The sequence below is a fragment of the Leishmania martiniquensis genome, chromosome 6, assembly GCF_017916325.1.
Source record: "Leishmania martiniquensis isolate LSCM1 chromosome 6, whole genome shotgun sequence".
In the NCBI taxonomy this organism is placed as follows: Eukaryota; Euglenozoa; class Kinetoplastea; order Trypanosomatida; family Trypanosomatidae; genus Leishmania; species Leishmania martiniquensis.
Window position 1 is genome coordinate 365,791 of NC_090141.1, and position 11,800 is coordinate 377,590.

General features: G+C 63.0%; 3 protein-coding genes across 3 annotated transcripts; all 3 read left to right on the forward strand.

The window, feature by feature from the left end:
* Positions 1-615: 615 nt before the first annotated feature.
* Positions 616-2,628, forward strand: LSCM1_08004 (uncharacterized protein; the record flags this gene model as incomplete). The annotated part of the gene is made up of 1 exon (XM_067325349.1): positions 616-2,628. The coding sequence occupies one exon, from the start codon at positions 616-618 to the stop codon at positions 2,626-2,628; it is 2,013 nt and encodes a 670-aa protein (XP_067181205.1).
* Positions 2,629-4,313: 1,685 nt separating this feature from the next.
* LSCM1_08005 (uncharacterized protein) lies at positions 4,314-4,985 on the forward strand (the record flags this gene model as incomplete). Its single annotated transcript, XM_067325350.1, has 1 exon — positions 4,314-4,985. The coding sequence occupies one exon, from the start codon at positions 4,314-4,316 to the stop codon at positions 4,983-4,985; it is 672 nt and encodes a 223-aa protein (XP_067181206.1).
* A 1,445-nt stretch (positions 4,986-6,430) lies between these two features.
* On the forward strand, positions 6,431-11,386 carry LSCM1_08006 (uncharacterized protein; the record flags this gene model as incomplete). The annotated part of the gene is made up of 1 exon (XM_067325351.1): positions 6,431-11,386. The coding sequence occupies one exon, from the start codon at positions 6,431-6,433 to the stop codon at positions 11,384-11,386; it is 4,956 nt and encodes a 1,651-aa protein (XP_067181207.1).
* Between the last annotated feature and the right edge of the window lie 414 nt (positions 11,387-11,800).

Below are 11,800 nucleotides of genomic sequence, written 5' to 3' on the forward strand. Positions count from 1 at the left end.
CCCTCTTCCCCCCTCCCCCCCCTTTCCCCTCTCGCGGTGCGTGCGGCGGCGCGTGGTGCACTATCGAACGCGCTCCGCACGCCTTTCCACAGAACGCTCCTCCGCCAACAGCCTCGCGCGTTCCTCCTCAAGCTACATACGCTCCGCTCTCCACATACGCATACGCACAGCCTCCTCTGACCCCCATAAGCGTGCGCACAGACAGGCATCTTGACGCATACACACAGGCCGACCCCTCCTCCTCCCTCTCACTCTCATCACATCTTTGGATTCGTTGTCTCCTCCCCCAACTCTGCCCCCGCCCCGCGCGGGTCTCGCGTGCCTCGCCGTAATTTTTTTTCGTTAGTTGCTGGCATAGTCACCATCGTCAGGCTTTCTGTGCTGCATATCCTCTCGACCTCCTGTGGCCGCACATCGCACGCTTCACACCACCGTCATCGTTGCGCCACCCGCTCTCTCGCGCTCTCCTCTCACACAAACTTTGACCCGTGAATCTATGCGTGTGCGCGCGTCTGTCTTTGTGTGTGTGTGTGGCCGCATTCCTCTGACTCGCTGCGCTCTCTTGCTCCTCTTCCCTCCCTCCCTCCCCTCTCTCCGCTTACCGTTGTCGCGACAATGTGCGGCATCTTTGGCTACGTCAACCGCAACGTGCCGCGCACCGTAGAGCAAATCTTAGATGTCCTCATCCGAGGTCTCCAGAAGGTTGAATATCGCGGCTACGACAGCGCGGGACTCGCCATCGATGCAACCATCGGCAGGGGCGAAGATGATGGCGCTGCCGCCAATGCGCCGACGCCGCCCCCTTGCGTGGTACGCAGCATCGGCAACATCAGCCAGCTCCGTGAGACGGTGTTCAGCGAGGCTGTCGCCGCGACGCTGCCACCGTTAGACGCCAAGACGAGCCACCACATCGGCATCGCGCACACACGTTGGGCTACGCACGGTAGTGTGAGCGAGCGCAACTGCCACCCGCAGCAGAGCAACAACGGCGAGTTCACAGTTGTCCACAACGGCATCGTCACGAACTACGCCACACTGAAGGAGCTGCTCAGGGGGGAGGGCTACGTCTTCCACTCTGACACCGATACAGAGATCATCAGCGTCCTCGCCGAGTACCTGTACACGCGCAAGGGAGTCGGTAGCTTTGTGCAGCTAATGTTGGAGCTGTCGCGCCTGGTCGAGGGCGCCTACGCGTTGCTGATCACGAGCGTCTACTTCCCTTCCCAAATCGCGGCGAGCCGCAAGGGGTCGCCGCTGATGGTGGGCATCCGGTGGACGGACGATCGTGACTGCGCCGTGAATCTGCATGCGTATGACGCTACGGACTCATCAAAGCCGCTGGAGCTCTTCTTCGCCTCCGACTCGAACTCGTTCGCCGAGTACACAGGCAACGTCGTGTACCTCGAGGACAACGACGTGGCTTACTACAGTGATGGTGCGCTTCGCTTCTACAACGCGCTGGCGCCCAAGGAGGCTGCGATCGAGCGCAAGGTGCAGCACCTGGAGACGAGGCTGGAGAGTCTGTCCAAGGGGAGCTACGCGCACTTCATGTTAAAAGAAATCCACGAGCAGTCAGAGTCCGTCATCAGCTCCATGCACGGCCGCGTTGACTTCAGTAGTGGCACAGTGCGCCTCGGCGGCTTTAGCCCGCAGAACGTCCGCAGCATTCTCACCAGTCGCCGCATTCTCTTCATTGCATGTGGAACCTCGCTGAACAGCTGCATTGCTGTGCGGCCGCTCTTCGAGGAGCTCGTGCCGCTGCCGATCGCGGTAGAGAACGCCTCCGACTTCCTCGACCGCAAGCCGCAGATTCAGCGGGACGACGCTTGCTTCTTCGTATCGCAGTCGGGCGAGACAGCCGACACGCTGATGGCGCTCAATCTGTGCTGCGAAGCGGGCGCCGTGTGCATCGGCATCACCAATGTCGTTGGCTCGAGCATCAGCAGGCTGACGCATTACGGCGCCCACCTGAACGCCGGTATCGAGGTCGGTGTGGCATCGACAAAGGCGTATACGTCTCAGGTGGTTGTGATGACGTTAGTGGCGCTGCTGCTCAGCGGCGACTCGGTGCGGCTGCGGGAGCGACGCCAGGAGGTCATGCGCGGGTTGGCTGAGATGCCTGCAAAGATCTCCGAGGCGCTCAAGGTCACCCGCGAGCCTGTAAAGGCACTGGCGGCGCGGCTGAAGGAGAGCCGCTCCATCATTGTGCTTGGTCGCGGCTACGACCTGGCTACGGCGATGGAGGCGGCGCTGAAGGTGAAGGAGCTGAGCTACATCCACACAGAGGGCATCCACAGTGGCGAGCTCAAGCACGGGCCGCTCGCGCTGATCGACGAGGCGATGCCGGTGCTGGCGATGTGCACCAACGACAAGCACTTTGACCGGAGTAAGGCCGCCGTGCAGCAGGTAAACGCTCGCAAAGGTGTGGTTGTCGCCTTCACGACGGAGGCGGACGCTGAGCTGGAGGCGGCCGCACGGGAGATCATCATCGTGCCTAGGACGGTGGACTGCGTTCAGTGTGTGGTGAACGCCATTCCGTTCCAGCTGCTGGCCTACTACATGGCGCTGTTGCGTGGCAACAACGTAGACTGCCCGCGCAACCTGGCCAAGAGTGTTACGGTGCAGTAGTGCCGCATGGGGCTTGGGCGTGCATGCGCGGAGGCTGGCGGCTAAGAAGGCGTGACGGGCGCTATTGTGGCAGCGGCTGTGACACAGCTGCACGCACATACACACCACTCCCTCTCTCGCTGCATGCTGCGTCGCCTGGTGCGTTCATGTATGTGTGTGCGTGCGCATCGAACGCTCAGCGCACCCCTCCTCCCCTCTCCTCTTTTTTCTTTCTGCAGTCCGTCGTGCGGCTGCCGGCGGCGCGCTCGTCAGCTCCGCATTTTCTCTTTCACAATGGACGCCACGCCAATGTGCACAGCTGCCCATCCACCACCACCACCCATCCCCTCCCCTCCCCTTCCGCCTAAGCGCTGTTTTTGTTGGCTCGCTGTCGTTCGCATCCCCCCTTCCCCCACCATACGCAGGCGTGCCCCGCCCTCCCCCAAAGAGGCTACCGAGACGCGAAAACGGGCGTTGGGTGCATGGTGAGGCTGGTGGGATGTAGTCACACACACACACACAAACGCGCGTGTGTGTGCCGGTGCCTGTGTCGGTGCCTGTGCGTGTGTCCAAACTGTTCATGTACGCCCAATGGTCACTTTCACGAAGAAAACGCTGCGCATGTGTGAAAGGACAGAGTAGTGCGCTTTCCCAGCCACTCGTCGTTTCTGTGTCGCCGTCGCTCTCCTCCACCGCCAACGCTCGCGTGACTCTTCTTGTTCTGCTCCTGCGCTGCTTGGATATCTCCACATCGTGGAGGGGAGGGGGCAGCCGCGCTGGCCTTTACCGGCGCTCGGGCGTGCACGTCCGCCGCGGCAGAGATGATGCTGATATACGGCGGTGGTGGTAGTGGTGGCTGGTGTGGACGTCTTCCCCAGCTCTTTGGCGTGTTCATGAAACGCCGCGGCCACATGGGTGCGCTGTCGGCTTGCCGCTCCCCCTTCCCCTCTTGATGTTGTTGCCTCGCTTGGGCGTGCACCTCTTGTCATCTCCGCCACTCTCTCGCGCGGGAGCGCGGTGAGCGCTTGCACATCTTCTCCACTCGTGGGGTTGGTGCTCTGTGGTCTGTGCGATGCGATGTGTAGTGCGCGAGCAAAAAGGGGGGCGAGAGAGGCGAATAACGCCCGCTGCCTCTGCAGGTGTAGCCGACACACCGCTTTTTTGTTTCATGCAGGGCTGCTGCGGCTGGTCACAGTGCCGCGACTCCCCTCTGCCGTTTCTTCGTTGGCGACCAGCCGGCCGGCCGCGCATCTCCTCTTCCGCCCAGAGCGGTGGGTGGTGCTCTCTTTTTGTCTCCCCTCGATCCACTCCCCACTTCCTCCTCCCCGTGCTCCCACTCCCCTCACGGCGCATCACCGCATCTTGAAAGGGCTCATCGATCCCCACGTCTCGCCCCTGTCGCCCATCGCCACTTCTTCCCCTCCTTCGCAGTGCGGCGCACCCGTGCCCTCCTGTGCGCCATCCCCTCTTCGTAGGCAAGAGCCGGCGCGAGAGGGTGAGGGAGAGCACGAACGCAACGACAGAACACACACACACACAGAGACATATATATATATATATCAGAGGCACCTTTACGCACAATCCCACACATTTCTCTCTCTTTCTCTCTTGCTCTCTGCGTGTATACGTACACTGTCGTCTATCCTGTCGCGTAGGGACGGCTCCGACTCACGCATACGCGTGCGCGGCCGTCGCGAATCGCGGAGATGAAGCTCTTCGGCAGCTCCCTCTTCGACTCGGACAAGACGTACCGGCCAAAGAAAAAGCACAAGGAGGGAACAGAGCGGTACCGCCTGCACAACTTTGCCCGGTCGCTTGTCAAGTCGGGCGACCTGCGGCAGGCGGTGCAGCTGCCCCCCGGCGTCGACCTCAGCAACTGGCTGTCGGTGCACACTGTAGATTTCTACAACATTACCAACGTCATCTACGGCTCGCTGACAGACTACTGCAGCGATATGAGTTGCCCGGTGATGTCCTCCGGGCCCCGCTACGAGTACTTGTGGCGCAACCCGCCCGAGTACCCCAAGGCGACGCGCGTGTCGGCGCCGCAGTACCTTGACCTCCTCATGAAGTGGATTGAGCGGCAGATCAACGACGAGCGCATCTTTCCGTCAGAAGACTACAACCCGTACCCGGCCGACTTCAAGAATTACGTGAAGAACATTTTCCGCCGCATGTTCCGCGTCTACGCGCACATCTACTACTCACACTTCACGAAGATTGCCGAGCTGCAGGAGGAGGCGCACATGAACACGGCGTTCAAACACTTCATGTATTTCGTATGGGAATTCGACCTCATCCCGCGTGAGGAGCTGACGCCGCTTCAGGAGCTGCTGAAGAACCTCATGGGCGACTACGCGAAGGAGCGACTGGAGTAGCCGTCAAGGGTCGGTGCGAGGCTGGGGGAGGGGTCGGAGGGGTGGGGTGGGGGGTAGAGAGCGCCCCTATCCCCTCTTCCCCACCCCCTCCTCCTCTCCCTTTCACGCACACAAACACACAGCCATGCTCTCTCGTCTTCCCTGTGATCGCGGGCATTGCACTCCCTATTCAGTGCGCGACGTGCAGCTCGGCGGCTTCCGTCATCTCCTACCGCAGTGCTGGCGCCATGCCTTCACACTCGTTTCCCTCAGCCCTTCGTCGTTCACTCGATGTCGCGTCAGCTCTGTCTCTGGCAGCGGGCGGGGGGGCGGGGGGGGCAGGGAGGGAGAGGCCCGTACAGCTAACAGCCGTTGCTGCGCGCGCGTGCGTTCGCTGCCGAGGATCGTGCCGCTGGTCCTGCTGGGCACGCTCGTTCCCACCTCTTTCCTGACACACACACGCACACGCACACACCTCTCTGTATATGTGTACACATATACAGAGAGGTGTGTGCGTGTGTGTGTGTGTGTCGGGTCCTCTTCTCTGCAGTCATTGGCCGGTGGCCCCCCTCCTTTCTTGGGGCCGTCGGGCACGGCTCTTCTTGCTGGGCAGCGTCGCGTGCGTACGCGGCGAGGGGGGAGATGCGGTGGCGGTGGCGGAAGGTCGACAGCGTGTGCGTCATGCTGCGATATCGCTATTCGAACCCTTTTCTATCATCCAGCGCAGAGCTTTCGTACACCCCCCCGGATGTGTGCGCGAGCGCCTCAGTTTTCTGCAGTTTGTTGAAGAAAAAGAGAGAGAGGGTGAGTGAGGGTGACGGTGTCGGCGGTGAAAGCCCTTCACTGCGGCGGCAGCGCAGACCGCCCTACGCGTTCGTCCTTCTCCCGCGGACACGCGCCCTACACAGTGGCCCCCATACGCTACACAGTCACACATCCACTCACTCACCCACTCCCACTCGCTCGCTGTGTGTAGAGAGGCCCCTGTGCGGTTATATTTCCGTTCGCCGTTTAGAAGTTGTACGACAGAGAAATGCTTTTCCCATCGACGGCGCATCTGCCGTGAGCGTCTCCCTCTTTGCTTTTCCGCCGCCCCCCTCTTCCTCTTCCTCTTCCTCTTCTTCGGCAGCGACTGTGTGCAATGCCCCCCCTTCCTGCCTGCCTCCCCGACATGTACACACCCCCCGTGTAGAGACTGAGGCCGGCGCTGCGCTGACGGTGGATGGCAGGCGCTTCTCCTCAAGGGCACCCAGCCAAACCCATCCTCCCTCCCCTCGATGCCCTCCCACGTGCCCACCACCGCATGGCTGTCACCCTCCTCCTTCCTCGCTCGTCCACACCATTGCCTTGACGACGACACGGCCGCGCGGTGCCCCCTCCCCCTCACTCTGCCCCCCTCTCTCCTCTCCTCTCCTCTACCTCCGCACCCTAAAGGCCACTCTTTCTTCTGCTGATCTCGGCACGCGATGCAGGCGGTAGATAACGGTGCGCAGCTGCAGATGCTCCTGCGCGTGAACACATATGTGCAGGAACAGCGGCAGCGGTACATGGCACTGTCGTTGGAGGAGCAGCGTCGGCGTGGCCCGCTTCTGTTGGAGGACCTGCTGACCTCTGTGATGAATTACCTGCTTGAAGAAGCAGAGGGCAGGGAAGAGGACGACGAGGGTGACATTGGCCGAGATGTGCAGGGGAGTGGACAGCACACTGTTGCACAACGGTCACAGAGACGTGTGAGGGCCGCCAGTGGGGTCCGTAGCGTGGCTGCTCGCATTTCTTTGACGAACTCGTTGCCGTTTGCTCTTCGCGACGTTCCTGCGCTCGCCAATGTGGCGGCGCTACAGCTGCGGCTGACATCCACGGTCATGGCGGCCATCAGCACCCGCGCCATCGTAACAGTTCACGAGCTGGAGGGGTGGATCTGTGCTCAGGAAGGCGTGGAGCACTTCGCTGAGCTTGGGCTGGGTGTTGGCTTGCAGGTATTACCGGTTGTGCAGGAATATTTTCAGTTACGCGCCAACTCCGTCGTCTATCCGGTGCGGGCTCGAGACGTCATCGCATTTCTGCTGAGCGATGCCGCGGCGAGGGATGTGCTGCTCTACGGCGGCGGCGACGCCCGCGACTTGCTTTACCGCTTCTCCGTCTTCTATGAGCGTCACGTGCTCGAAAGTGCGTCGCCTTCTTCTGCCCTTGCAACGGTGCGCAGGCAGGGACGGCTGCTGAACGTGCGCCAGCTCGGCATTCACGTGCAGGATTACGCCGCGCTGCTCGCGTCCCTGACGCAGGAGCTGGCAGGTGCACACCGGCTCGAGCAGCAAATCTGTCAAGGGTGGTTAGAGAGCTGCGCCGCCGCAGCGAACCCCATCACACAGGGCATCGCCTCCAGAGACACAGCGGAAGGAGCGGAAGAAAGCAGTTGTGGTGCTGGTGGAGGGGCGCTGGTGCGAGACGCATCTTTCGAGGGGGCAGCTCGACGGGAGCGCAACCGAGCACTCTACGAGCATGTATTGCAGTCCCTCGACTCCGCGTGTGCGCAGGCAGGGCTCGTAGACGGCATGCGGCGCATACGCGAGAACGCTGTTTGCGCTCGTCTCGGCAGCAGCAGAGACGCCGTCCAGCGCGGCACGTCTGTTGGCGCCCGCGCTCTCACATTTGTGGTCACGGCCACCGAGGCGGAGGCGCGCTCCTACAGCCTCCCTCTCTCGCTGTGGCGCACGGTACCCCTCGATGGTGGAGCGGGCAGCGCGTTGGCAGGTGGCCAAAACGGAGGCGGAGGCGTTGAATTGCGTTTCCAAGTGGGTGAGCTCGTCGCCACGGAGGCGAGCCGGGCCGCACACAGGTGCACACAGGGCAGCACCGCCTTGGCCGCTGTGAGCGGTGAGCCACACGCTCCTGGCCAACGCACCTCCGGTGGCACGCATGAAGTTTCGCCACCGTCCTCGGTGGCGCGTCGGCGACGCGGCACTGTCGTCACCGACATGCCTTCTGCCGTCTCCGTAGGAGCGTCCGCTGCTGCTGCTGCTGCCACGGAGATGCGGCGGCCGGTTTCCCCGAGCATTGCGTCAGCTCTCGCGAGTAAGGCACCACTGAATTCTTCTGCGACGGCGGCATCGGCCAGCTCGCTGCTGGGGTCGCTGCTGGCACCGGCTGGATCGCTCGGCTTGGCTGCGATGAGCAGCGGCAACATCGCTAGGGAACCGGCGAGCGTGCATCCGCAAATTGGGGCCACCACTGTCGGCAGCGTGCCATCCGTGGAGGGTGCACCGTCAACGACTGGCGTACTTCTAAGCGCTCTGAAGGCCGGTGCCGAGCCCGCGACAGCGCTGGAGAGGCTCGGCGACTTCCTGTTTCAGTTCCGACAGTCAGGGGCAGAGAAGACGCGGCAAGGCGCGCCTGCGACTGCACAGTGCATGGCCTCGAGTACAGATAACTCATGGCTGGACCTTGCCGTGGCGGTGTTCGAGACCTTTGCGGTCGGCGACGTGGTCCCCGTCGAGCTCGTGTGCGAAGCGTGGGCCGCGTGTGAGGCCTCCCAAGGCCCGGCGCCGCCTTCGTTGCCGCCTCACTCGACGAATGCGCGTGGGCCCCTACCAGCCCGCTACGCACATCGCCGTTGCATCCCTCTATTCCACCCGTTCATGACGTCGCTCGACAACGGCAACAGCACCGTGCACCTTAGTCCACTCGCCTCGATGCGGCAACAGCTTCGCACTCGTGGCACCAGCGGCACTTCGTCCGCGGCCCACGCGGCCTCAGGTGCAGGGGACACGGCGGCCAGTGCAACGAAGGAGATTGTGCACATGGCAACACCAGTGGAGGTGTGCTGGCTGTCGTGGTCGGGGCCAGCGCCGCCTGACGGACACGGCTCACGTGAAGCGTCGATCCTCACCTGCGCCTGCTTAGACCGCCACTACCCGCCATCGCTGCGAGGAGTATTTTGCCGGCTCCTCGGCGTGCGTGCGGAGCCGACCGTCGCGGCCTGGTGCACGGCCGCGGCCGCTTGTGCACGTCGGCTGTGTCCAGCGGTAGCCCTGACACCATCCTTCACCGACGCGTACGTGAAGTCGTTTGTGCGCTGCGTGGACGCGGATGTCGCGGCGCGGGTGAAAGAGGCGCGCGAGCAGGAGGCGGCGGTGGCGTTGCTGCCCGATTCCGCCTCTGCCGCGCCGTCTTTTCTCCAGCAACAGCAGCGGACGGCGCAAGCAGCCCTTCGGATGGTGCTGGCTAGTCTGCAGGAGTCGCTGACGGCGGTGTCGCCGTGGCGGGCTGGGCTGTTTCCATGCGACCATGCCTGGCGCTGCGGCCTCGATGGGCTGCTCTACGCGACGCCTCAATGGTGCGGCTACCGCGGGGTCCTACTAGCGGCGCCGTCGGCGTCTTCGCCGCCGAACACAACCGTATCGCGGCCCCTCTCCCACGGCGGCAGCGTCAGCGGTGCTGTTGCTCCTCCTCCTCTGCGTGTTCTGTGCTTCAGCGCGCAGGAGCCGTCCTGGGCGGTGTGCGCGGTGCTGCACTACTTCGGCATTCGTCCTCTCGCGCAACTCGCGGAGACGCGCGTCAGCTTCTCGACGGCGGTCGCTACGGACGCCGGTGGGCTCCTGCACGACAAAATTGCGGCCATTGTGCCGTATGTACAGGCCTTCTGCCGTGCCTCTTTCCCTTTGTGGTACGGTGTCGCGTACGCGCAGCTGCGCGAGCGACTCCGGCGGCTACGAGTCATCCTCACAGCTACCGCAGGCACAAGCATGGTGGCTGCGTCCGTCTCCCCGGTGCAGACGAGTCGCCTAGACTTGAATGGGCACATGTACACGCATGCACGACAGATTCAGCTGGCGTACGTCGCAGCGCACAACATCATCTACGGCGTTGCTGAGGCAGCCTCCGTCCCGATGCTGGCCGAGGCGCTTCTGCCACTGTTCATACCAGTGGGCATGTCCGCAGAGGATGACGCTCGACAGCTGCGTGACGTGATCACCCGCCTTCTCGGTGCCCTGTCCTCGCTGGACAGCTCTGCCGAGTGGTGCGTCGGCGCCGATACATCCCTGCAGCAGCAGCAGTGGCGGCGTGAGCAGGTCGAGCATGTCCTGCGGCCTGTCGCCATGCGTTATGGCTTAGCTGCCTTTAACGGCTTGTCTTGTACAGCCCCCCTGCCCTCGTCCCATGTGTCATCCACTGTGGCGACCAGCGCACGCAGCGCAGATGCGGAAGAGGGGGAAGAAGAGGCCTCGTTCACCCTCTCGTCGCGCTCTTCTATGCGGTACATGCCGAACTATCCCCCAGGGACGGACGCGCTGCGACAGCCACGTGATTCGCAGCGCGCTCACATGAGGCAGCAAAGTGGGCAGGCGGCAGGTACGCAGGCAAACGCACTCGACCTTGTAGCTCATGTCAGAGCCTCCTCGCCACGCGCCGCTTCTGCAGCCAGGGCCGGCGGCGGGCTCGTGCAACGGTATGGCGCGAATGGGCGGCTTAGCATCAACCTTACTCTCGGTGGCAGCACGGTGGCCGTGACGTCTATGCCTGCGTGGCGCGACTTTCCAATGGAGCTCGACCTCGACGCCATCGTGGCCGCGAGCGTTGCCTGCGCAGCTTCTGATAGTGGGTCTCGCGGTGGTGACGCGCCCGCCAAAGTGCGCGCCCGCGAACACGAGGACACCGACGACGATGGCAGCAGCGCGACGTCGGGCATCGACGGCGATGGCGGCAGCAGTACAGCGGCGGGAGGCGGAGAGGATGAGGGCGCAGAGTCGTTTCTCACGTTCCAATACCACCGCAGGAGCGACACGGCCTCTGGCGCGCTTCGAAGAAGCGGAAGCCGTGCCGAGTCCCGCAAACGATTGCGCGCGGGCAATTCCGAAACCGCCAGGTACGAGAGCGGGCGGCCCCACCACGATTCTTCTGGGCGCGATGTGCGCACTGCCGCGATGTGGCTTCGACCGCCTGCCGCCTCTGCGGTGGCGGGCACGGGTGGCGACACCCCCGACTACGCGATTGCAGCAGAGCGCTACGTCTACGAGCGACTTCAGGAGGAGTACGCCAAAGAGGCGCAGCAGAGCGGCGTGCGCGTGATTTGGGTCAATGAAGGCCGAGAGGCCGGATCGCCCTTTGACCTTCTCGTCGTGAAACCGCGACGGCTCGACAGCCGCCACAACAGCCACAACTCCGTCCACGGAGGCTGGGACGTGGTGCAATACGTGGAGGTCAAGTCTACCTGCACCGCGAATCGGCAGGACTTCGAACTGTCGATGGCAGAGCTGCTCTTCGCTGCGCGCTTCGGTGCCGCCTACTGCGTCTACCGCGTCTTTGGCGCCTCGACGGACGCCCTGCGCCGAATGCGGCATCGCGTGTACACTGATCTTGTGCACCTGTGGTACACAGCCCAGCTGACCATCACCTCCGACATCCGTGTCACACCATCCACGTGATCACGCACCGTAACGGTACAGTGCTGCTCTTAACTTCACACAGCATCTCCTTCTAGCTACTCTCAGACCTCTGTCCCTTTCAACGCCCGGCGAGCATGTTGCCGGTGTCGGGCATAACGCTTGTAATACTGCGCAACGGAGGCGCGCCGAGAATATACGGCAAGACTGAATGGACAGGAGTCACAGGGCTACGCATTGCCTCTGCTATACCGCCCAGGGGCGTACACAGACTCACTCACCACCTCCTGTGCGTGTGTGTGTGGGTGAGGTGGGGGAGGAGGCGTCAGCGTCCTTCCACGGTCACTGCCCCCTCTTTCTTCCGCCCCCCTCCCCTTCGACGCTGACCGTCCACTGCTCCCCATAATACTCGTCCACCCGCTGATACGAGAGCATCGGTACACACAGATCACACAC